This window comes from Halichoerus grypus, chromosome 6 (assembly GCF_964656455.1).
Source record: "Halichoerus grypus chromosome 6, mHalGry1.hap1.1, whole genome shotgun sequence".
Classification (NCBI taxonomy): domain Eukaryota; kingdom Metazoa; phylum Chordata; class Mammalia; order Carnivora; family Phocidae; genus Halichoerus; species Halichoerus grypus.
This window is the reverse complement of record NC_135717.1, coordinates 162,153,107-162,179,922: the sequence shown is the minus strand read 5'-3', so window position 1 is coordinate 162,179,922 and position 26,816 is coordinate 162,153,107. Positions and strand designations below refer to the sequence as shown.

The window sequence follows — 26,816 nt, the reverse complement described above, 5'->3', positions numbered from 1 at the left end:
AGCAATGAAATTGCTTCATTTAGTTTGCCAAATACTTGAATCGCCAACCCTGTTTATAACAACTAATTGTAAAGAAGTGTACAGAATCTTAAGAAATTTGGCTATGGAATTTGGATTTCAAACGTATTTGAACTCAGTCTGTGTAACAGGGTAAAATTTGGCATTGCTTTATTTATTCATATGTGCTCTGGGTAAAAAGCTCAAAGCATGTGCACCACAAAATAAAAATATATTAGCCCGTAAAAATATTGAAAGATCATTTCAGTGTCATTTAATGTTTTCTGAATTGGATATGGTAGAAGTAGCCACACAGAGATGGACACTAAGATGGTATAAAGCAGCAGCTATTGATTTTGGAGGGAGGAGAGCAGAGCTTTGTTTGCATCATTTAATGATTATGAGAGTGGGGCTTTGGTGTCAGAAAGACATCAAAGTTCTCATTCTACCGCTTATCTGTTCTATGACAATAGGCAAGTCACTTGGCCTCTTTAGCCTTGGTCTCCTTATCTGTAGAATGTGGATACTACCTGACTTATAAAGGCTGCTGAGAAATTAAGTAGCCTTTGTGTAAAGCGCTCGGCACACGGTCGGTGCTCAAAAATGATCATTACAATCAAAACAGTATTATGTGTGTTCAGTGGCATTTGCTCAAGCCCAGGTCATGCACCTGATGATATCACAGCCAGAACTGGGTAAATGAATGAGCTATGAACTGGCCCTATTCTTAGGTTGCCCCTCCACATGCTCTTGGAGAGGTTGTTCAGCAGCCATGCATTCTGAGACATCTAAGAACTCAAGCTCACATAGGCCTCCCTGTGAAGGACTGAGGCTCTCAACTCAAGGCAAACATGAATCTGGCACAGAAGAGAATTCAGGACACATCCCAAAGGCAATTAAACTCATACGTAGATTTTAACTATTTCGTAATTCCAGGTGTCCTGAGCTAGAAAGCAAGTCGAATTACTTAAATATAACAATACATCACTTTCTAGAATCATCATGATGAGTGGAAATCACTCACACGGACTTATCTTACAATTCTATTACTGAAATTCCCACTACGTCACCAAGGGGAGGTTGAAATTTGTTTCAACAAGGGAGTCATGTTTAAGAGTACCAGCTCAATATTGGCAGTAGGTAGACTTGGATGCAGATCTTGCTTCTGACACCCACTAGCTTCCCCCATGATCTTGAGCCAGTTGCTTCACTTTTCTGAGAATCAGTTTCCTCATCTGTAAAGCTGGAATAATAATATCCACCTGGCAGGATCGGTGTCATGTCTGCAAAGGATATTTTACATAAAGTAGCTACCACATTGCCTGGGACATAGTTGGAACTGAAGAAAAGGTAGTTATTGTCATAGTCTGACTCTCTGGACAGATTCTTTTATTTACTTACTTATTTATTAAAGTTTTATTTACTTAAGTAATCTCTACACCCAATGTAGGGCTCGAACTCACAACCCTGAGATCAAGAGTCACATGCTCTTCCACCTGAGCCAGCCAGACACTGCTGGACAGATTTATATGTAGCAATTCTGTTTAGCAGAAACTTCAGTTAAACAGACGATGCCATTATTGATCATTGGGCCATAACACAAATCATGTTTTTGACTTTAGGTGGAAGCTGTCCAACTCATAGCTGATGGAAAAGCTCCTCGGATTCCCCAGCCAGAAGAAGGGGCAACATATGAAGGTATCCAGAAAAAGGAAAATGCTGAGGTATTTATATCAACTCAATAACACACCTTAATGGGGCTCCTGGGTGGCTCAGTCGGTTAAGCATCTGCCTTCGGCTCAGGTCATGATCCCATGGTTCTGGAATCGAGCCCCATATCAGGCTCCCTGCTCAGCAGGAAGCCTGCTTCTCCCCTGTCTGCCATTCCCCCTGCTTGTACTTGCTCTCTGTCTCTCGCTCTCTCTGTGTCAAGTGAATAAATAAAATCTTAAAAAAAGAAATAACACACCTTAATGTTCTTGGCCTTTACTTTTAAGTAGTTCCCAATGTACCATTTCCTGGCCAAAAGGTAGATCTCCAAGCCATCCTGTTCTATTCTGCCCCAACTGTGCTTCCACCACTGATGGAGAGAAATGTTTCTATTACCTTTGACACTTATAGCATTAGGAGATTCAGCCTGTGCTTTGTGATTTCCTAGATTTCTTGGGATCAGTCGGCCGAAGTTTTACATAACTGGATCAGAGGTCATGATAAAGTCCCTGGAGCTTGGACAGAGATAAATGGACAGGTATGTTCTAAGGACCAAGTGTGTGTGTGTGTGTGTGTGTGTGTGTGTGTGCGTGCGCGCGTTACCTTTGTAAAAGGTATTACACATAAATCCACTTTTGCTGGGTAACCTGGGGCAGGTTACTTACCCATTGGGTGCTTTGGTTTCCTTACTGTAAATGGGACTAATAATAGTGGTTATAGATCACCATGAAAATTAAATGAGTCAGTACATGATAATTCATTGAAATACTTAGTCTCTGGCATAAGTATTCAATAAATGTTAACTATTATAGTGCTCAGTAAGTGCTAGCTAATAGTCATAGAATTATAATCACAAATCAATTAGCATCACATTCTCTCGGTTAGTCTGAATCCAGTGCTATTTCCATTAACTGCCCACAAAGCATGCTGTACTTCCCATCAGTAATCACCCTGTACTGTAACAGTCTGGTTGCTCCCCACATCTGCCCTCACTGACCACCCCACCACCACCACCTCCACTCCCCTTTGAAAACCCTCGCTTTAGGCTGAGACGTCTGCGAGAACTTTGTGTCTCATTCACCTTTATATCAGTGTGAATAAATGATAAATGTCGTCTGGATGTGAGACATTCTTGAATCTCTTCAGTTGTACCTTCATAGATTATCTCTTGCTTTGTGTCATTTCTATAGATGCCTGATACTGTCTCCCGCATTGGGGTATTCCAATTTTATCATAAATGATAACACCAACTTGAGCTTGCTTGCAGGGAGTGCTGCTTGCACACACCCCTGTTTGCAGGTGTAACTCCCTCCCGTCACAATCTGGGTTTGATCTCTTTCTTAGATGGTCACGTTCTACGGCTCATCATTACTGAAAAACTCTGTGCCTCCTGGAGTGCCACTGGAAATTAAAGGTGCCAAGAAGCCTGGTCTTGTTACCAAAAATGGACTTGTTCTTTTTGGTAATGATGGAAAAGCAGTGAGTGTTCAATATGGTCACCTACAAAGTGACGTTTTTGGTTTCCTTCTATGACCCCAGCTGCTAAGGGAATATCTTTCATGAGGTAATCTGGCTTTGCAGTGGAATATGGGAGGCTCGAGATATCTGTGCCTTGTTTCTCTCTGGGGATGAGCTGGCTCTGGGTGCCTGGATGAGAACAAGTCTCCCTGGGTTGCGCCTCAGGGACTTGCACAGTCTGCTTCGTGATACAGTAGAAAGAGCTTGGAATTTAGTCAGGAAACCAGATGCAAACCATTCCTCTGCCACTTACCGGTCTTGGGGAGGATGCTTCTCCCCTCTGAGTCTTCATTTCTCCGTCTATAAAACAGAGCGTAGTCTCATCGGTCTGCCTTCCCACTGCTGGAGGCTGGCAGGATAAATACGATGGATGTGGGACTCTTCAGATGCTCATTGCCTTGCCTCCCATGCAGCACCCACTCACACTGCCCATGCTTGGGAGCAGGGGCTCTTGGCTTCAGGGGACTCTTTGAAGAAAGCAAAGGGGAATTTGCAGGTTGCACATATATTCTGGTAGCATGCAGGGTAGATCAATAATTAAAATTGTAGGCTTCAGGGTCCAGCTAGGTCTGGGTTGTAACCCCAGCTCTGTGACTTACTAGCTGTGTGGTGTTGGGCAAATTACTTAACCTCATTGAGCCTCCATTTCCATATCAGTAAAATGGGGATAATAATGGCACCTGCTTCCACCAGGACTTATGAGATTAAATAAGACACATACATGCATACATACATACATACCTAGCACCATGCCTGCTGCAGAGTAAGTGTTCAGAGGAAGGCAATAAGAGGAGGTGGAGAACTGATCGTTGTAGTAGTGGGAGGAGGAAGAGGAGTTATAATAAGCCTTAGTCTAAATATATACATTTTTCAGTAGCTTATTATCCATTTCGAGGTGTATCTGCCCCTAGACTTCACTTTCTCTTTTCTGCTGCCATTAGTAAAATACCGTTTCAGTCCTTTTACACATAATGGTGAGTGCTTTCACCCCATATTTTTGCATTTGCCAAATACACCGATCCTTGTATTCCTATAATATATGACACCGACCTCACTTTTGAATTGTCCTAATCTTCCGTTCTTCTGCTTGTTTTGTTGCTATTTTGTAGCTGATGGTGAGAAATCTGCAGTTTGAAGATGGAAGAATGATCCCTGCTTCTCAGTACTTTTCAGCCGGGGAGACATCGGTGGTAGAACTTACAGCCGAGGAGGTGAAGGTGGCAGGGACCATCAAGGTGAACATGTGATGTCCTTAATGTTACTCTTATCTTGAAACTGAAGCCATTTTGTAACTGGACCATCAGTCTTCAGAGTAGTGAGCATAGCACTTTCTTGCCTCTTTTTTTGTATGAGCTGCAGTAGGAAATTAACTCCAAAATTTGTATGCAAATTTATTTCTCACTCACAAAATTATGCAAGGCAGTTCTAGGTCGGCATGGGGGTGAGGGGTGAAGCTGGAATGTAAGGATTGGGGTGGAGTCATTCGGGGACCCAAGCTCTGCTATTTTCAAGGTCACCGTAGGGGTCATCTACATTTCAGACAGCCAAGAAGGGCAAAAGAGCACAGAGAATTGTGTGAAGGAGGTTTTTCATGGGTCAAGGCTAGGAGTCAGGTTCACTTCCACTCATATTCATTGGCTAGAAGTCGGTCACATGGCTGCATCTAACTTGAAGAGATGCTGAAAAATGTAGTCAAGCAAGGTATCCGAGATGAAAAAAAGTAGTTTTGGTTGAGGAGCTGTCCAGTTTCTGCCACTGTGTTCTTCATGGCACGTCCTTCATAAAAATTACCCTTGCTGTACAGGTCATCTGGGCTGGAATTTTAAGCAATGTTCCTGTTATTGAAGACTCCACAGACTTCTTTAAATCTGGAGCCAGCTCAATGGATGTTGTCCGGTAAAACAGTCACCCTATTGACTCACACCCCTCCCCTCCAGAGTTTGACTTTGACTTTGAAAATCCAGTCCAATCCTTTGTTCTGGATGTTATCACTTTACCATACCCACTATACTCTGTTTCTCTTTTCTTCCTCTTTTTTGGATTGTTTGTTTCCATGGTCAAACACATATATTTGTTCCTTCCTCTTTGTTGCTAGCCAGGAGTTGTTTTCATATCTCCTATATACCTAGAAAACCAATGCTTGTAATTGTTTGTTTCTTTTTAAAAAATTTCTCCTCACATTTCTTAAATAATTTTCCTCCAATATGGCATTGGAATGGGAAGTTCTGGATGAGAACGTTTATCAGGAATTACCTACATAGTCTGATTCAGAAGGATACCCGACATTGATCATACTTCCCCCAATATCTTTTTTTCCTATCCCTCTAAATTACCCAGTAAGATATATCTAGAATAAGGACTATCAGGATACTTGCAAGAGGAAGAATAATTACCCTATAGTCAGAATTTCTCTATAGAGGTTTAGGGCAAGTTGAAAGAGCTAGAGTCCTAGAAGTCTCTCTTTTATGGCAAAATAAATAAATAAAATAAAATAAAAGGTCTGCGAGGATACTAATAGCAGAGAGTCTTGCAGAGATATTTTTTTGTTGAGGGCCACACTACAGCCATTTGCTAATTAAATAAGTTAAAGAATGCTGCTCCTCATGTCAAAAAAAGTGAGTGTTCTTGATGATCATTTTGTTTATTCACTTATTCACTCATTTATTCCACAAAATTCATTGCATATGTACTACATATGAGGAACAGTTTTGGCACTGGGAATACAGTCATGAACAGGACAAAGTTCCTTCATTCATGGAACTTTTATTCCAGTAATCCAAATAATCATCTCCAGAGCAAATAGTATTATCAAAGTCAAGAGTTTTGGTTCCTCAAATTACAAATTTCTCAGCTATGATTCACGAGTTCCCCGAAACTTCTAATTTGCTCAACTAAAGATTTCAATACTATACTGTTAATGCTATTTTTTCGCTAGCAAGATACTCCTCAAGAATTGCCCATTTTCTGCTTGAATATCTGAATTACTATAATCACCTGATACTGTTATCTTGAACTGCCAAAGCACCTCATCTCTCTTGGAGAAGAAATGACTGAACAACAACCATGGTGGTCTTTCTGTCCTGCATCTATCACACCAGTGCTATTCCAGAAATGGCAAATAACAGCTATAATTTGAAAAATTAACAGCAAAAAATCAAAGCATCGGAAGAGACTTCAAAAATTATCTTGACCTAGTGCATGATTCTACTTAGTAGCTACACTAACCATGTACAAGCACATGTTTGTTTCATTCTTATACATGATCTAGAGACAATATTATACAATATGACTTTTGTTTCATAATCTTTACTGTTAGGGACTTTATTTCTCATTCCTTGCTTACCTTTGAAAGGGAAGGAATTAATTTTATGTGCCCCTTATTATCTTGCTTGCAAGTAGGTAAAATGTTTTTGCCTTGGTTTCTTTTACTTTTAGCCATATACAAAGTTAAAAACAAAAGAATATCCACTGTCCTTCAAGACAGCTTTTTAATTTTGTTCTCCCGGTCTTATCCAATTTCTCCAAGTATTATCATGGAAGATCTCATAGACTATAAATAGGCATGTGACATGTCTTATCTCAAAGCAACTTGACAAATGTAATAATATGGTTCCCCTAAACCCTTTTAAAAATGTAAGTAATGTGAGTTGCTTCTTACTTTAAGGCTGGTTGAAGAGATCAGACAGAAGTGTGGTGGGCTTCAGCTACAGAATGAAGATGTCTACATGGCCACCAAGTTTGAAGACTTCATCCAAAAAGTTGTGAGGAAACTGAGAGGAGAAGATCAAGAAGCGGAGCTAGTCGTGGATTATGTAAGCTTCTCCATGCTGCCTGAAATCTACATCATTAAGACTCATAAGCTATAAGGGAATGCTATGCCTTTTGTTCATTTGTTTTTACATTTATGACCTTTTTGAGATAGCTATTTTATTGAGATAAAATTCAGACACGATAAAATTCACCCTTTTTAAAAAATATTTATTTATTTATTTTAGAGAAAGCGCGAACGAGCAGGGGGAGGGACACAAGGAGAGGGAGAGAGAGAATCTCAAGCGGACTCCCTGCGGAGTGCGGAGCCTGACATGGGGCTCAATCCCAGGACCCTGAGATCATGACCTGAACTGAAATTAAGAGTAGGCCCACAGAGCCACCCAGGCACCCCAAAATTCACCCTTTTAAAATGTACAGTTCAGTGGTTTTAAGTATATTCACAGAGTTGTGCAACCATTACCTCTTTCTGATTATGGAACATTTTTATCACCCCATAAAGGAACCCTGAATCCACTGACAGTCATCCTCTGTTCTCCTCCCCCCTGGCCCCTAGAAACCACTAATCTCTTTTTGTCTCTGTGGATTTGCCTATTGTAGATATTTCCTATACATGGAATCACACAATTTGTGGCCTTTTGTACCTGACTCTTTTCACTGAGCACCATGTGGTCAAGGTTCATCCATGTCGTCGTGTGTGTTGTGTACTTCACTCGTTTTTTGGCCGGATAGTATTCTGTGGTATGGATATACCACATTTCGTTTATCCATCTCTCAGTGAATGGACGTTTGGGTTGTTTTCACTCTTTGGCTATTATAAATAATGCTGCTATGAAAATTCATGTGTAAGTTTTTGTGTGAACACATGTTTTCAGTTCCCTGGGGTATATACCTGGGAGTGCAATTGATGAGTCATATGGTAACTCTTTAACTTTTGCGGGAGCTACCAAGCTGTTTGCCGAAGTGGCTACACCATTTCACTATCCCTGTAGCAATGTAGAAAGGTTCCAATTTATCCAGGTCCTCACCAACATTTGCCTATTGTCTGTCTTTCCTATTTTAGCTGTAGGTGTGAAATGGTATCTCATTGTAGCTTTGACTTACATTTCCCTGATGACTAATGATGAGCACCTTTTCATGTGCTTCTTTGGGAAAATGGGCATCCAAATCCTTTACTCATTTTCTTGGAATATGTGTCTTTTTAATGTTGAGTTGTAAGGGGCTTTTGTATATTTTGGATACTAGAGCTTAATCAGATATATGATTTGTAAATATTTTCTCCCATTCTGTGGGCTTTTTGTCACTTTTTTGACAGTTTCCTTTTTTTTTTTAAGATTTTATTTATTTATTTGACAGAGAGATAGCGAGAGAGGGAACACAAGCAGGGGGAGTGGGAGAGGGAGAAGCAGGCTTCCTGCTGAGCAGGGAGCCCAATTCGGGGCTTGATCCCAGGACCCTGGGATCATGACCTGAGCCGAAAGCAGACACTTAATGACTGAGACACCCAGGTGTCCCAAAGAGGAAGTGATTTTAGCTGCAATCTAAAGGATCACTAGCCATGCTAATAGAAATTTTAGGAGGGGGGATAGGAAAAGAAGGAGAGAGTATTCCAGGTAGGGGTTAGTCCTAGCTACTTTAACAAAAAAGGTGGGGAGGGGATTTTGAGGAATTGAAAGAAGTTCAGTATGATGTTTATATTTCTTTTAGAGCACCTTGTTCATTGGTCCCTATTGGGAGTTTCTCTCCACAAACATGGTAATGTTTCAAGGGTTCCCTATCTCTGGTATCTTTTTTTTTTTTATATAGGATTTTATTTATTTATTTGACAGAGAGAGACACAGCGAGAGAGGGAACACAAGCAGGGGGAGTGGGAGAGGGAGAAGCAGGCTTCCTGCGGAGCAGGGAGCCCGATGCGGGGCTCAATCCCAGGACCCCGGGATCATGACCTGAGCCGAAGGCAAACGCTTAACCACTGAGCCACCCAGGCGCCCCGCTAAAGCATTTTTAATTAAAGCATAGACATTGATTTTTTAGACATAATGCTATTGCGTACTTAATAAACTACAGTGTAGTGTAAATATGGCTTTCATGTGCACTGGGAAACCAATAAATTCATTTGACTGGCTTCATTGCAATATTCTCTTTATTGCAACAGTCTGGAACTGAACCTGCAATGTCTCTGAGGTATGCCTGTATATGTCTTGTCTTGCCCTTTTTGCTCCTCTATTTTTCCTTTCCTGCATTTTGTTTGTATTAAAAATAGTCTAGTGTGCCATTTTAATCCCTTATTGTTTCTTTTACTATATATTTTTAGTTAGTTTCTTAGTGATTGCCTTGAGGATTACAAGGAACATTTTTGTTTAAAACGTTCCAGTTCAGATTAAGGTCAACCTAATAACAATAGTAAAGAAAAACTTTGTTGTAATTTAGTCTGCTCCCTATCCCCACATTTATGATATTATTGTCGTGCAAATTACATCTTTATACATTGTAAGTCCACCGACATAGTTTTACAATCATTGCTTTATGCATTTGTCTTTTAAATCAGATAGGAGAAGAGTTAAAGACAAAAATACATGTATACTGACTTTTGTATTTACTTTTTATCAGTGTGCTTTATTTCTTCATGTAGATTCAAGTACTGTGTAGGGTCTTTTCATTTCAACCTGAAGGATACCTTTTAGCACTTTTTGAAGGGCAGTATGCTAGCTTCTCTCAGTCTTTGTTCATTTGGGAATGACTTAATTTCTCCTTTGTTTCTGAAGGGTGTTTTTGCTGTATATGGAATTGTTGGTTGGCAGTCTTTTTCTTTCAGCACTTTGAATATGTCATCGTATTGCCTTCTGGCCTCCATGGTTTCTGAGCATTAGTCATCTATTAATTTTATTAAGGATCCATTTTATGTGATGCGTTGCTTCTCTCTTGCTGCTTTCAAGATTCCTTCATTATCTTTGGCTTTTGACCATTTCATTATGATGTTTCTAAAATGGATCTCTTTGAGTTTATCCTACCTGGAGTTTGTTGAACTTCTTGGATGTATGGTTTAATGTTCTTCATCAAAGTTGGGATATTTTCATTTGTTATTTCTTCAAATATTCTTCCTGCCTCTTTCCCCCCCTCCTCTCCTTCTGGAACTCCCATTACGCATGTGTTGGTACATTCAATGGTGTCCCACAGGCCTTCTTTTGTCTTCCTGTTTTCAGACTGGATAATCTCTTGACCTATTGTCTAATTTGCTAGTTCTTTGTTCCTCTTGCTTGAATCTACTGTTGAGCCCCTGTAGTGAATTTTTAAAATTTCAGTTGTTGCACTTTTCAGCTCCAGAATTTCTCTTTGGTTCTTCTTTTAGAATTCTTATCTCTTTATTGATATTCTCTATTTGGTGAGACACTGTTCTTTTACATTCCTTTAATTTTTTAGACATAGCTTCCTTTAGTTATTTTAACATATTTATAAAAGCTTATTTAAAATCTTTCTCTGATAAATCCAGTGTCTAGGTCTTTTCCAGGATGGTTTCTATTGACTGTTATTTGTCCTATGTATTGGCCACTCTTTATTCTTTCATGTTTCTTCATGTATCTTGCAATCTTTTGTTGAAAACCAGCCATTTTAAATAACAGAATGTGGCAACTCTGGAAATAGGACCCTCCTCTCACAGGGATTACTGTTGCTGGTTGTTGTTGCTTTTTTCTTTATTTAGTGACTTTCTTGGACGAATCCTGTAAACCTGTATTCTTTGTTGTTTGCCACCACTGAAGTCTCCACTCAGCTAACTAAGTCATCAGCTGATGATCAGACATTGATTTCCTTAAATTTCTTGAACTGATAAGTCTCTCAGCCTTTACTGAAGGACTAAGGTAGTTTGTGCAGAGCAAGCTCTGAGTCAGGTCAAATAAAGACAAACATGGAGTATAGAGCTTGACATTGGGAAGCTCTGTGGAGATAAGGCCTCTTGGGAGCTTCTGGGGACCATTTGTCCCCCTCTGGTGACTAATAGGCTGCTGGTTTTCACAGCCACCATAGTTGTAAGGATGTTGGTTTTCAAGTTACTGCAGAGCTGTCAAGAGAGAGATAGGAAAGAGTAGGGCAATTAATATACCACAGAACTCACTGTGCTTACAGAGATTCGACTATTTTTCTTGAATAAATGGATTCTTTCAAGCTTTTGGTTAATTTCCAGAGTCATGAGAAAAATGATTTTGACAATATTTTCTAATGTTCTTGTGGCTTTTATGACCTAGTCTACTATTCCAGAAATGCTCCTCATCCATGTGTTTTTAATAAAATTTAGGTAAATTTGGGAAGCAGTTTAGCATCCTCTGGTTAAGAACACGAATTTTGGTGTCAGACCCACCTAAGGTTGAATCCACATAGCATCGCTTACCAGCTGTGTGACCTCTGGCAAGTTACTTCACTTCTCTAAGCCTTGGTTTCCTCATATATTAGATGGGACAATAATAATATCGACCTCATAGGATAGTTGGGAGAATCAAATTAGATAATACATGTAAAACACTTAGCATATTTCCAGAATGATGAGTTTACAGAAGTGAACTATATGCAGAGACTAGACACATCAAGTCAGATGAAGATTCCTTCATTATATCCTATATAAACACAACAGAAGTATTTCATAGAAGTATTTCTTATCTGTGGGATAAGAGTAGATACCGTCTTGATATTTTTTATTTCTTTTTTAAGCATTATCAATTTCTCTATATGAAATTATTTAAAAATCTTTACATTTACTTTTTATACCTCGTGCCATTATGAAATTTTATTCTAATAATGCTCTTTCACATATGTTTTCTCAGTTATTCCTCATAATAACTGTATGAAGCAGGTAGCATTATCCCCTTTTAATTTTTTAAAATATTTTATTTATTTATTTTAGAGAGAGAGCACCCACGTGCAGGTGGGGGGGGGAAGATGGAGAGAATCTCAAGCAGACTCCCCGCTGAGCGGGGTGCCCACCGGGCCTGATCTCACAGTCCTGAGATCATGACCTGAGCCAAAATCAAGGGTCAATCGCTTAACCCACTGAGCCACCCGGGCACCTCTCCCCTTTGCATTGTTGAAAAAACTGAAGTTCATTAGTAGTTAATGGACTAACCTAAATTCATTTGCTAGTTAACGGTAGAGAATAGAATTAAGGCAACACATTTGTAAGAGAGAGAGAAAGTGAAAAATGAGGAAGGAACTTAAAGAAAGAAAACTTAAAATGGCAACATTGTAAAAGGAAACTTAATCCACAAAGGCAATTTCAAAGATACAAATGAAAGCAAGGGCTGCGCTCCATAGATGTTGCCACTAGATGGTGCCGTTTCCATTATCTGGAGGTCTTTTGAGTTCTCTCATTTGTGTAAGGAAGAAAATCTGAGGTATTTATTTATATGGCCCAACCTAGAGTACTTTGGTTGTCAGAGATGCTAGCCTCCTTGGCTCAGTGGCCAATCTGAGCATCATGAGGCCCAAATCTTACATATGCTCGTCTCTTCTGGAGAGTAGGAACTAGAATCCTATAGATAAAACTTCTCCCGCTGCATTAGTGAGTAAACTTGTTTATTGCTATTTGGCATCAAATGGATAAGCAGAGAAATCCACTGAACCCATTAATATAATTCTCTATCTTAGGTTTCAAAGGAGGTCAATGAAATGACAGTGAAAATGCCATATCAGTGTTTCATAAATGGACAGTTCACAGATGCTGACGATGGAAAGACCTATGAAACTATCAATCCAACAGATGGATCTGTGAGTAAATTACTTGTGTGTGCAGGGACTACTGGTTGTCACTTTTTAATTTATGCACAGTTGTAAAACTGACAGTCTTTTTTTTTTTTTTAAAGATTTTATTTATTTATTTATTGGAGAGCGAGCGAGAGAGAAACAGCATGAGAAAGGAGAGGGTCAGAGGGAGAAGCAGGCTCCCCGCTGAGCCGTCCCGATGTGGGACTTGATCCCAGGACCCTGGGATCATGACCTGAGCCGAAGGCAGTCGCTTAACCAACTGAGCCACCTAGGCGCCCGTAAAACTGACAGTCTTAAGAAGTTAGTTTATTCTATCACTTTGCCTCTGAGCACTTACTCTAAATGCACTCCGTGTATTTCTTTCAACTGTTCAATTCTAGTACTGGCCACTAACTATAATCACCTGTTTTACTGGATGAATATTTATGATGAATTTAGACAGATAACTATACCTATACACATCAGAGGCACACCTTCAATAAAACTATATGCAGAAAAGAATTTTTGGACTCTGCAAGCTCATGGCAAGAAATTCAGCTTCCCTAAGCACTAGAAGAAATAAATATATTCTTCCTAAATGTGTCTTTCCATAGTGTAGGGTGACATGAGAGGTCCCAAATTTCAGGCTAAGGATTTCCGTGTTAAAATTTTTCTTTACTATGCTACTGAGTGTATTGATGTTCCATCATAAATTCTTTGGGTTTTATAAGTAATACTCTATTTTTCCTATTAATATGATATTAATTTCAAGAAGCACATTTCTGTATCTCTATGTAAATGACCTGTAGCCTGTTTTTGTTTCTCTTGAAACAGACAATATGCAAAGTATCCTATGCTTCTTTGGTGGATGTTGATAAAGCAGTAGCTGCAGCAAAAGATGCCTTTGAAAAAGGTGAATGGGGAAGAATGAATGCAAGAGAAAGAGGAAGATTGATGTACAGGTGTGGTTCTTAAAAACACAGATCTGCTCTCTAGGGATATGGGCTAAAATTGTCCCCAAAATATTCTAGTATGCACCTATTATACGCCTTCTGTTACTTACCTCATATAAAATTCCATATATGTGAGTTCCTGGTTTTTGTATTATTGTTTGTAACAGTCAGGGTTCCAGTAGGCAAAAAAGTTCAATAAAGAACCATTTATGGAGATGTGGGCAAGGTCGGGGGTAATGAAGCACCCAGTTAGGGGCAGCAACAGGGGGAAGCTATTAGTACTCTAGGGTCTGGGACAGAGGAAGGGGCTATTGCTGGAATCTGGCAAGATCTGTAGCTGTAGAAGACCACACTCCAGTGGTTTTTGGTGGGTGGAGGGACACAGCAGCTGCTGAACCACAGCCCATCTGTGAAGGAGCTGTGGAATGGCATCCCTGATCACTTTCTCTCCCAGGGGTGCTGCCCATTGGCTTCTCATTAGTCAAGCCCAGTGACAGAGCATGGGAGCCAGGTGCTGGAGTCTATAAAGGTCATCCTCCCGGATCACAGAGCGGTGTGGAGGATGGATACAGAACAGCAAATGGGGAATATGTAGCACTTTGTTGTTTTCAAAGACGAATTTTAAATCCGCTTGACCTGTAGGGAGTAGGAGTCAGGAGGAAAAATACTAAGGTCCGGAAAGGGTATTATAAATCAGTAACCGAATATGCCAAGACTAATTAGATTCAAGCATAAATTCTCTTTTCTACTGAATTTCTAGAGCCAAATAGCTGACCTTGGTCAAAATATCTCTTAGAGTAGGATCTGGAAGAAACATTGAGGGAGAGAGCTTTCCCCCTTTAACTGTTGTTAAAGTTATTTTATCTCTCTAAACATTACTTTCCTCATTCATACTATGGTCACAATAATACAAACCCTGCAAGTTATGTAGTGAGGCTTAGCAACAAGTTTGCAACAGATGAGGGATTGCACGTGAACATAGGTTTTATTATTCTTCAGTCACAAAGTCATCCATATGTAAGTATTTAGTAGTGGTGGTTCAGGTCCATCCTTTATCCTCAATTATGAAATCCAAAGAGCTCCAAAACCTGAATACTAATTCGTTTGAGTGGTTCAAATTCATTTGTTGCCAAAAGCTGATCTGAACCTACATGAATCTATTTATAATTTAGAATAGTCCAAAAGGAACAACTCAGAGAACCACTAAAGGATGGAAAGAAAACCAATGGTTGAGGGGAGCACAAAAGATGAATTTTGACTCTTTCAGAGCCGTTAGATAATCCTTGACTTATCTTGCTACGGAATCTGGACACCTAACAGAAATCTGTTGTGGTGTCTGTAATTCACCCCATGTATTTCTATCTTGTCCTTTTCAGTTAGTGCTGGAAACATTCCTGTACCAACCAGAAATCCTCGTGTTCATGGATTCTCATAGGTTGCACTCTCTAACATCTCCCTGTATCTTCATGAACTGGCCACATTCCCACTGTTTTCTGTCATTGATCTCCTCGGATTACTGTGGCTCAATCACTGTTCTACTTCTTATGCATGTATGAGGCAAATGGTACAGGCTTCCCACACTTCTTTTTTGTAACTCTTGAAACAAATCATTTATGAAATGATTTGTTTAATGCCTTCCCTGCTGGAGCATATTCTCTATGAGGACAAAGACCTCATCCATGCGTGTTCACCTCTGAATTCTCAGCCCTTAGGATGGTGCCCTATACCTAATAGGAGCTCCATCAATATTTGTTGAATGAATTTCTTTCCCTGACCATACAGACTTGCAGACCTACTGGAAGAGAACCAAGAAGAGTTGGCAACTATTGAAGCCCTTGATTCGGGTGCTGTCTACACCCTAGCTCTGAAGACTCACATCGGAATGTCTGTGCAAACATTCAGATACTTTGCTGGCTGGTGTGACAAAATTCAGGTAAGCACGAATGTTATTTGTCGCCATGGAGATCATTCCAACAGGAAGAGGGCCGAACATTTAGTCTTTATAAAGGCACTGTTTTAGAGCCAGATATTAGGTTTTCTCATCTCATCTTTATAAAAATCGTCTGTGGTAGATAGCTGTCATCCCTTACTGCAGGAAGGAAAACAGAAGCTTGAGGACAGTGAAAGACTTGTATATGGTCACATTGTTAGTAAGTAAACCATAGAGCCTAGGATTTGAACTCAAGAATTTCTGAACTAAAGTCTGATGATATTTTTTATACTTTAATGTCTCTAAAGGCATCTCATAGTCTTCTAGACACAAAGGGTGTCATGGAGAGATTGAAAATTCAAATGCCTACAGAAGCCAGAGAGCTAACATACATGGTCTAGGTCAGCTGGGTATAAGAAAATAATTTTCTAAGGCATGGGTACAATAAATATTTCATTTCCCTTTTTACTATAAGAAAGCAAATAGTACATGTGTGATGATAAGTGGCAACTACATTTGACCTCAGCATTGGGAATATAAAAGGTAAAGGTAAGGCTCATAATAAAGAGAAGCATGCATGCTGCTCATAGACTCATGATAACCACAGCAGTACCAGCTGTCTCAGCCACCCTCCCAGCAGTGAGAAGGAGGGAGTGGGGCCGGGAAAGAAAGACAAAAAAGCTTTAAAAAGCAATCCCACCCTCCCTTGTGCTTATATCTCCCATTGGCCTTCTCTGTCTGCTAAGGAGACTGGGAAACAATATTTTATTTGGGTGAGTTGTTGTTACCACTATTAATATAGAGTCAGAGAGACCTGGGTCCAAGGGTCAGCTTTGCCACTTACCAGCTAATGTTGTTAATGTTATTTTATCTCTCTAAACCTTACTTTCCTCATTCATCCTATGGTCACAATAATACAAACCCTGCAAGTTATGTAGTGAGGCTTAGCAACAAGTTTGCAACAGATGAGGGATTGCACGTGAACATAGGTTTTATTATTCTTCAGTCACAAAGTCATCCATATGTAAGTATTTAGTAGTGGTGGTTCAGGTCCATCCTTTATCCTCAATTATGAAATCCAAAGAGCTCCAAAACCTGAATACTAATTGGTTTGAGTGGTTCAAACTCATTTGTTGCCAAAAGCTGATCTGAACCAACATGAATCTATTTATAATTTGTATTTCTATCACTTAGAGGGAATATTCATGTTTCACTAAATAAATATTCCAATAATCATATGTTTGATTATGAGGGGCTGCTCCAGACCCTACTGGGAGTCATAGATAATATAACATGAGGTATATGTGTTATGTTTCTATAGTCCAAATAATTCTTAATCCCAAAACACACTTGGTCCCAAGGATTTCAGGTAAGAGCCGGACACTTGTAATTAGTAACAGCAATACTCTCGTGTGTGGCCAAACAAATGAATAGCTTCAGTTAAAAATTATTATTGTGAATTACTTGGGATTAAGTTTGGCTGCATGGAACAGAAATCCAAGTAGGAACTTTTTTTTTTACCTCATTCTCAAGGAGCACAAGGCAAGTAGTCAGGGCTAGAGTATGACACTCAGTTTTCCTCTCTCACTATCAGACCATCTTTATACCAGTGACCTCTGCCCTCAAGACTGTGCCATGGTCTCAAGATAACCACTGTACTTATCAGCCATGTCAGGGACATTCTGAGCAGGAAGAAGGCAGAAGAGAGGGTGGGGGTTTATGGTAAAAGAACATGCCTTATGCTTACATCTTCTGTTGACCATCCCTGTCTGCCCTGGAAACTGGAAAACAGAATTTTATCTGGGCACATGGCTGATACCATTATTAATAATAGGGTTTCTGTTACTAAGGACAGATGGAAGAATGGATCCTGGGCAGGCAATTAACGTTCTCTGCCATGTCGAGAAGTTGGGAATGGAGGTTAACTAAATTAGAGTTATGTTTAGTATATAGGGGCACCTGTGTGGCTCAGTCGGTGGAGCATCTACCTTCAGCTCAGATCATGATCTCGGGGTCCCTGGGATGGAGTACCATAGCTGGCTTCCTGCTCAGCAGGGAGCCTGCTTCTCCCTCTCGCTCTGCCCCTTCCCCCCACCTCATGCTCTCTCTCTCTCTCAAACAAATAAATAAAATCTTAAAAAAAAAAGAACTATGTTTAGTATATAGAGATACATACATACATACATACATACATATAATTAGGTTTATTCTCCTGTGTCTTACTTCCCTCCCGAAAGAAATAGCAGCTCCTTTTTTCGGTGTGGATATATTTCTTATAAATTGAACACTGCCTTTTCATACAGCTAAGAAAATTAAGACAGGTGGACAGAAAATGGATTCCTTGAGATTAGATTTACTCATTTGAATTAGTAAAATAAGTATTAACCTTTTTTTACTATTTAGGGTTCTACCATTCCAATCAACCAGGCCCGTCCAAATCGCAATCTGACCTTCACCAAGAAGGAGCCACTTGGGTAAGACAAGGAGAGGGCCTTGGGTGACTGGTGTGAGTTGTGTTGGTTGGAGACAACTAAGGATAGCGTCTTTCTACTCCTGCAGTGTCTGCGCCATTATCATCCCCTGGAATTACCCGCTGATGATGCTGGCATGGAAGAGCGCCGCGTGCTTGGCGGCAGGCAATACCCTAGTCCTCAAGCCAGCGCAGGTGAGATGCAAGGGGCCAGGGGCAGGATCTCCTTCTATCCTATTCACTTGAAAACAGAGACATACATTTATAAACGTTACATCTTTAAACACAAACAGGCTTGTATATTATGGCATCTTTAAAGATATCATGGGCATCTTTTCATATTAAATCTTCATTTTTAATAGCTCCCTAATGCACCCCATAGATATCTCACAATTTAAATTTCCATGATAAGGGAAGCAAGCATAGGACACTCTGGTGAAATCCACTGAATTTCTACAAGCCAATTCAATTCTTGCGAAATGCCAAATGCCTGATAATTAGGTAATTATTTAGAGCAACGATGAGACATCAAAAGAAAAACTATTATATAGGCATTCAAATTTTAATTATTAAAAGTTTTGTAAAGATAGGGAAGATGAGGGAAAAGGATGCAAAAGAATGTACATAATTGTGGCAACTGTGTAAGAATATGTACATTTGGATAACAAGGAAATGATAATTAATAATAAAAAATAGTTCAAATGATAGAGTTCTCAAAAAAATCTTTTAATGCTACAGTAGCTTTTCAGGAAAAAGCATATGGTGGCCAACTTAATACCTGGCTGAACATTGACTGTATACAGTGAAGAGTAGTAGACATTCTGAGTTGCATACGTCATGGAGAAAAGTTAGTCTCTATTCTAGAAGAGTTTATGTTACCTATCACCTCTCATTTATTTCTCCTTTTAGAACTTAAGAAATTACAGTTTCATTTGTTATTGCTACTTAGTCATACTGACCACAGACATCTTGTTTTACTTGTTAGGAACACTTTCATTTTAAAAAATAATTATATGTTAAAAAATTTCTAAATAGAAATGTACAGAGAGGTGGATGGTAAAAAAATCTCCCCCCTATTCTTAATTCCCCAGTCAGCCAGTTTACCTCCCCAGGGGCAACTGATGTTATTAATTATTATTTATTAGTTTCTTAGGTATTCCAGAGATACTCTATGCATATACAAATATATGTTTATGCAAAAAATTTATATATATGTAATATGCAATAAAAATACAATATGCAATAAAATTTATATATATATATAATTTTTTTAACCCATTAAGAAATCACAAAGAGGGGAGAAGGGGATATTGGAAATTGCCAATCAACAGGTATAAAGTTTCAATTATGCAAGATGAGTAAGTTCTAGAGATCTGCTGTGTATCATTTTGCCTACAGTTTACAATAGTATATCATACACTTAAAATTTGTTAAAAGGGTAAATATTGTGTTAAGTGTTCTTACCACAATACAATAGTAGCATTCTATACATACTTAGCAAAAGAAAAAAATCCTCCTTTTTATTAAACAATTTCCATTGTATAAATAAACGACATCCCATAATATTCCCTTGTATAGCTAAACCATATTTTATTTAACCAATCCCTAATTAATGGATATTTAGATTTTTCTGCCCTTTTGTTATTATAAACAATGCTACAGTTAATACCCTTGTAAATATGGCATCATGCACATGTGTAAGTATATTTAAAGGAAATGTTTCTAATAGAATCACTTAGTTACAAGATACATGTATTTGTGGGACGCCTGGATGGCTCAGTCAGTTGGGAGTCTGTCTCTTGATTTCAGTTTAGGTCATGATCTCGGGGTCATGAGATTGAGCCCCACCATGGCTCCGCAATGAGCATGGAGCCTGCTTAAGATTCTCTCTCTCCCTCTTCCTCTCCCCGCCTCCCCCACTCATGCTTGCTCTCTCTTTCTCTCTCTAAAAGGAAAAAAAGGTGGGGGGACTCCTGGCTGGTACAGTTGGTTGGGCATTGACTCTTGGTTTCCGCTTAGGTCATGATCTCAGGGTCCTGAGATCGAGCCTCATATCGGGCTCTGCATTCCACGTGAGTCAGCTTGTCCATCTCCCTTCCCTTTCCACCCTCCCTGGCCTGCCACCACCCCCACCCCTGCCCCACGTGCATGCGGTCTCTCACTCTCTCTCAAATAAATAAGTCTTAAATAAATAAATAAATAAGGAAAAAAGATACATGTATTTGTGTGATAGATACTGACAAATCCTTCCATGGAAATGGTGCCAATTCACCAGATTTCTGTAAGAGTGCTGTTTCCCCATTAAACAGCAGGAAGCCAGTAGGGTGAAGAGAAGAGGCAGATAATCTAGCCCCGGGGTGCTCAATCCTGGCTGCACATTAGAATATCCTGGAGTTCTCATTTAAAAATACTGGTATCTCTTGGCAGAGATGCTGACGTAATGGGTCTAGGTCGGAGCCCATGCACTGGTATTGCTTGAAAGCTTCACATTGGTTTCTAAGATACAGCCAGGGTTGAGAATCACTAAATGGCATCCAGGGAGAGTGCTAAACATTGAGGAACTCCAGTGATTATATATAATGTTCAAAAATTAGGAACACTTATTGAGGGCATACTAGTTGCCAGGCATCGATCAGTGACAAAGACACACACAGTTTCTGTCCCCATCTGCAATTTAAAACGGACAGTTTAGGGTGCCTAGGTGGCTCAGTCGGTTAAATATCTGACTTTGGCTCGGGTCATGATCCCAGGGTGCTGGGATCGAGTCCCACATTGGGCTCCCTGCTCAGGGGGGAGCCTGCTTCTCCCTCTGCCTCTGCCCCTCCCCCTTGCTCATGTGCTCACACGTTCTCTCTCTCTCTGTCAAATAAATAAATAAAATATTTAAAAATAAAAAATAAAACTGACAGTTTAATAATTGATGATACTTTTAATCCTGAAAATGAAAGACCCAAAGTTGCTATTGTTCTGTTGTAGATATCTTTTTATTTTATTGCATAATATTATGTGATGATGTATGCAACCATTTCCAGTATGAAGTCCCCATGTGAATGTCAGGACCGAATCAGGTGGCTCTTTCCCATGGCCTGGACTGGTCCAGGTCTGACATGGTTCTGATCACTTCATCAAACCTAATAATGACATTAGCAATGACCTACTCTTGCCCAGAACACTGCTAGATACTTTCCCATATATCATCTAAACCGATAGTCCTGCTGGGAGAACTAAGTAACCAAATGGAAGAAAACCAACAGAAATGAAAAGGGAGGAGATAAAGATGAAACAATTTGTTGTATGGTATTTATTAATGATATAAAAATCTTTTTTGTTCTTATTTGAAAAGAACTATCATTAATTCAGGGTAGTTAGTTTTTAAATGTTTTTCCTCATGATTTCATATCAAGGCATAATATACACTTCGTGCTAGGATCATCTTTAACAGTAGTTGATGTAAATCTATTGTGTCAGGTATCTTCTTGATAATTTCAAGTGTTTGAGGCCAATTTCTCATCAAGCCTAACGAGACTCCTGTTTTGTAAACCTCACACTGTTACTGCAGTGGACCTGTTACTAGAAGGCGAGAAAGTGTTAGCCCTGCCTTTTTCTTGTTGTTTGCTTGTGGTTTGCTCATTGCCTTGGTAGGATTATTTATTTATTTATTTATTTATTTACTTATTTTTTTTAAAAGATTTTATTTATTCATTTGAGAGAGAGACAGAGAGAGAACAAGCAGGGAGAGAGGCAGAGGGAGAGGGAGAAGCAGACTCCCTGCTGAGCAAGGAGCCCGATGTGGGACTCAATCCCAGGACCCTGGGATCATGACCTGAGCCGAAGGCAGATGCTTAACCATCTAAGCCACCCAGGCGCCCAGCCTTGGTAGTATTATTTATTATGCAGTTTCTATAGAGATTCTTTTTTCAGCCACTTGTCCATTTTATGAAGGCTGGGCTAGTTAAAGTAACAATATAGTCTGTGAATCCATGTAACCAGGCCTATAAACTTCAACACGTGGCAATATCCTGAAAGCAAATGAGCAGGTGAAGAAACCACTGTTGCTCCCTTGGCCTTGTGAGCTCCTGTTCTCTCCTAGGATATACCTTTATAACCCATGACCATCTGCCCCTCATTCAGACAGAGTGAGGGCATCATTAGCCAGCCACATAATAAATGTCATGTTCGGCTTATTGTATATCTTTGTCAGTTAAAATATGCTCATAGAAGTTCTACTATTCTCTTTTCACACCTCTGTGGAGCTTCTTGCACATTCCATTTATTGAGACCACACTAAAAAAGTGCTAATTTAAGACTTAATCAGCATTGGTTTTTAACGGTGTGAAAATATAGCTTTCATTTTGCTTCTGAGTTATGCATTGCTGTAATAGATGTTTAAAATGAGATCGTATTATGCCATCTTTGTGTAAGAAGTGTGGGAAAATAAGAAGATGTGTATCTGTTCATTTGAGCAAAAGGAATGGGAAGGATACACTGTAGACTAATGAGGTTGATTATCTATAGGCCACAGGGAGATGTGGTGGAAGGGATAGAGGGAAAGAGGGCAGAGAACAACACTTCTCTGAATGTACTTTTTGTATATTCCTCACTCTTGGAAGCATGTTTCCCATACTCAACAATGACAACAGACAAACAAACAAACAAAAATATAATCAACCCAGATGGGCAAAAACCCTAAAACCGAATACAAATAAAAACAAATTAAGCCGTATTTCAAATGAATAACATGATCCCATTGAAGGAAGTGAGGAAACATTAATCCAAGTAACTTTTGACAGACATTTGGATTATATGCTCTCAGACTAAGGCAAAAGTGCTGCAAATAAGTACTGGACTCTAGTTAGTAGGCTTTAGCTTAATAATTCTCAAATTGTTTTCTATACATTTTTGAATTGAGCAAATCAGTGAATGTTCTGTGGATATTGGAAGCCATGTTTCTCACTATTGGAGAAGATAGTTACAAACATGAAAATGGGAAAAGAGTATTGAATGAACTCTGAGATACTGGATGGAGGTATTAAAAAACTCATGGGTTTTAATATATTTAGATGGCTGGATAAAGAAATGGGTATACATATATGTGGGAATAGATGATAGGTAGGAAGACAGACAGACAGACAGATAGACGTAGATGTACGTGTGTATAAGCGCATGTACAACTATTCCCCAGCCCTGTCTCCTGAGAGCAGAAGCAACATTTCAATAGTGTCCAGATCTTGGTTTCTAAAACTCTGAAATTTTGTTACTCACAACCCTTTTGACACCAAATGTGTGGGGTTCGCTCCCCCATATCAACCTATTCTCTAACTCTTTGGACACCAATTAGGTGTCCTACAATTCAAGTCAATTGTGACACTAACTAGCTGGAGCTTTAGTATAGACCCTACAGGTGAAGGGCTTCATCAGTCTCACAAGACTGCCTCCACTTCCAATGCTAATTGTGAGCCCTGGGCCTCCTGTACTTCTGACCAATGGCTGTAGATCAGGTGGGATTTGCTAGAATGGCTCACAGAACTCAGGAGAGTACTTTATTTACTATGACTCTATTATAAAGGATATTATAAAGGATACAAATCAACAGTCAGATGAAAAGGTACATAGGATGAGGTCTGGAAAGATCATGAGCACAGGAGCCCTGTCCCTTGGAGTTCAGGTGCACCACCCTCCCATCACATGAATGCGTTTGCCAAACCAGAAGCTCTCTGAACCCCATGGGCTAGGCATACTTAAAGAAGTTTAATTACACAGGCAAGATTGATTAAATCATTGCTCTTGGTGATTGAACTCAAACTCCAGCCTCTCCCAATTCCCCAGGGTCAGGCTGAAAGTTCCAACCCTCTCATCATGGCTTGATCTTTCTGGTGACCAGAGTCCATCCTGAAACTTCCTCGGAGCCCCCAGCTACCAGTCACATCATAAGTATACAAAAGACACTTTTCACACGAGAGATTCCAAGCGTCTTAGAAACCATGTGCCAGGAACCAAAGACCAAATATATATTTCCCATTATATCATAATTTTTAAATATAATTCTTCACTGAAAGAAATCTAGGTTCCTTGAAGAAAGGGCTGGAACAGGAAGAATACAAGATGTGCCTGGAACATCTTATTAAGGCAAAATGCATGTACATGCTCAAAGAATGATAGGGACATGTTAGAAAGACACAACAGCTATCCTAAAGGGGCTTCCATCAGCCAAATCTGGAACAATTGGAACATCAAAAGAAATAACAATAGTAAAACATTATAACCTATTGAATAAAGTAAGAACCCATGAGTTCACATGGGTTAATTAATTAATTAATTGAAGAGAAGGGAAAAAAGCCAACTAATATGTGTGGAAGGAATGATAGAAAATCACCATCTGGTAACCATCCTCATAACAATTGATTTAGGAAGAATCATCAATGTGTTCTAAAACTAGTGGATGGAAGTTGGAGGAGTAACTGGATATTTAAATAGTCATGAAGTATCTTCCTACAAAATATTTATTAATTACAAAGTATAAAAGAGTAACTCACTATGATGAAACCTGGCAACCCCCCTTTACCAAATGATCAAAGTTAATATTTGCAATATTGGGGCTACTTGATAGCATGTGTCTTCTTGAGAGGGTGCCCTGAGGACTCAGCATCACTCCTGTGGTGTTCTTGCCAAAGTCCTTGCATGTGAACAAGTGCACAACCTGAGTTAAGTCATGAGGAAACAACAGACAAATCCAGACGAAGGGACCTTGTCCAAAATTACTAGTCTGCACTTATCAAAAATGTTAGTGTAATCAATGAAACATAAAAGAAAACTCAGAAACTCTCCCAGATTGAAGGAGATTACAGACATGGCAATGAAATGTATGATCTTGGATTTCCTTTTTTATAATGCACATTATTGGGACAATTGGTGAAAATGGAATAAGGTCTATAAATTAGGTTTTCTAATGAGTTGTTAATTTCCTGATTTTGATCATTGTATGTGGTTATGTACAAGAATTGTTTGTTTTTAGGAAATGCACCCAAAATTATTTACAGGTAAAGGGGCATGTCTATATCTTACTCTTACAGGGTACAGAAAAAATAAAGAGAAAAAGAGGATAAAGCAAATATAGTAAAATGTTAACATCTGAGAAATCTGGGTGATGGCTATATAAGAATTCTTTGTACTATTTTTGCAACTTTGCTGTAAGTCTAAAATTATGTCCAAATAAAAGAAAAACTAAAACGAACTGTAGTAAGACCAGAAAGGAAAAGCAGGGTACTGATCTAAAGGACAAGACAGGGTCTGAAGAAGGTAATTGTGGTCTGCTTTTCCTCAGGTCACACCCTTGACTGCTTTGAAGTTTGCTGAGCTCTCTATGAAAGCAGGCTTTCCGAAGGGGGTCATCAACATCATTCCAGGCTCAGGTAAGCCATCCATTGGTTGTAAATAATGAATGGTACAGGAATAGCTGAGTGGCTATTTTCCCACTGAAATCTTGCCCTGATTTATAACTACAGTATATTAAAGCTAAATACAGTTCACCAAACAGTTAACTTAAGAATAAATGTATTTGCCATGTGCTAAAAATCTTAAAGTAGAAATATAATGGTGGGTGAGTAGGGTGAGAGGAGCAGAAATTGTACAACATTGTAAAACTACCATCAGGTGGCCTGTTTCAACTTTTTAAAATTACTTTGGAAGATGAAAAACCAAAGCTTACCCATCTTTTGGGGGGCTGACAATTGCATGCAGGACATTATCTAGACTTTTGTCAAGTTGTAATTAATACAGAAAATAAAAAACTTCAGAGAGTTTAGAAATCCACTTTAACGAATTCAAAGCCACTTGTACCATAGGGCTTGAGTAATGTTTTAATTCATGTTTTATTCCCTAATTCTGCAGGTGGCCTAGCAGGGCAACGCCTTTCTGAACATCCTGATATCCGCAAACTTGGTTTCACTGGGTCCACTGCTATTGGCAAACAGATCATGAAGAGGTATTGGTTTTAGTGTGTTGGTTTGCTGCAGATCCTAGTAAACCAGGTTTTGGTTTTTCTTTGTGCTTTCTTATACAGAGTGTGATTGGAGGGAGAAAACCCACATCCTATTTAGAAGAGAAATCTACTTATCACTGCTGGGTGTTGAACTATTTTCATATAATAAAATATTTCCAAAGCATAAAGCCCATAATCAGTAAAAACCAGAGCCGTATTGGAATCCTACCCCATTAGTAGCTGTGACAATCCAGCACAAAGAAAAATTTCTGTACTAAAACTGTGGCGCATATTGGTTCTGGAGCATAAGTAAGAAACCAAGACATAAATGACAAATATGAATTGTTTATAAAATGAATTCCTAAAAAGCAGTAACATTCATTTTTTAAAAAATTGCTGACAATCTAAATGTCCAAAATAAGGCGGTGGTTAAAGTATGCCAGTGTGTGGAGTGCTATGAAATCATGTGCACGGAGAATTTTTAGTAACACTGAAAAATGTTGTTAAAAGGTAAATAGAAAAGTAGGGTATAAAGTTGTATATATTGGGTGATCCCAACCATGTTAAATAAAGCAAAGGCCATGGTTGGACACGGACCAGAAATAATCATGTCAAAATGGTAAAAACAATGGGCATCGGGACACGGAATAGAATTTTGTGATTTCTTTTTCTTCTTTATGAATTTTGTTTTTTTTTTTAATGTTTTCAATATCAGTACTTTTGTGAGTAAGGGAGAAATAAATAATATGCTTCTAAAAATTG

General features: G+C 39.1%; 1 protein-coding gene across 1 annotated transcript in view; it reads left to right on the top strand.

Moving 5' to 3' along the window:
• ALDH1L2 (aldehyde dehydrogenase 1 family member L2) overlaps positions 1-26,816 on the top strand; it is a 63,044-nt gene that overhangs the window by 21,125 nt on the left and 15,103 nt on the right. The window contains exons 5-17 of the mRNA XM_036103242.2: positions 1,620-1,721; positions 2,156-2,245; positions 3,052-3,186; positions 4,335-4,460; positions 5,030-5,121; positions 6,890-7,037; positions 12,628-12,747; positions 13,558-13,685; positions 15,459-15,609; positions 18,010-18,080; positions 18,166-18,271; positions 25,398-25,485; positions 25,964-26,057. Of these exons, the coding sequence (XP_035959135.1) occupies positions 1,620-1,721; positions 2,156-2,245; positions 3,052-3,186; positions 4,335-4,460; positions 5,030-5,121; positions 6,890-7,037; positions 12,628-12,747; positions 13,558-13,685; positions 15,459-15,609; positions 18,010-18,080; positions 18,166-18,271; positions 25,398-25,485; positions 25,964-26,057 (1,451 nt within the window). The remainder of the gene's footprint in view (positions 1-1,619; positions 1,722-2,155; positions 2,246-3,051; positions 3,187-4,334; positions 4,461-5,029; positions 5,122-6,889; positions 7,038-12,627; positions 12,748-13,557; positions 13,686-15,458; positions 15,610-18,009; positions 18,081-18,165; positions 18,272-25,397; positions 25,486-25,963; positions 26,058-26,816) is intronic.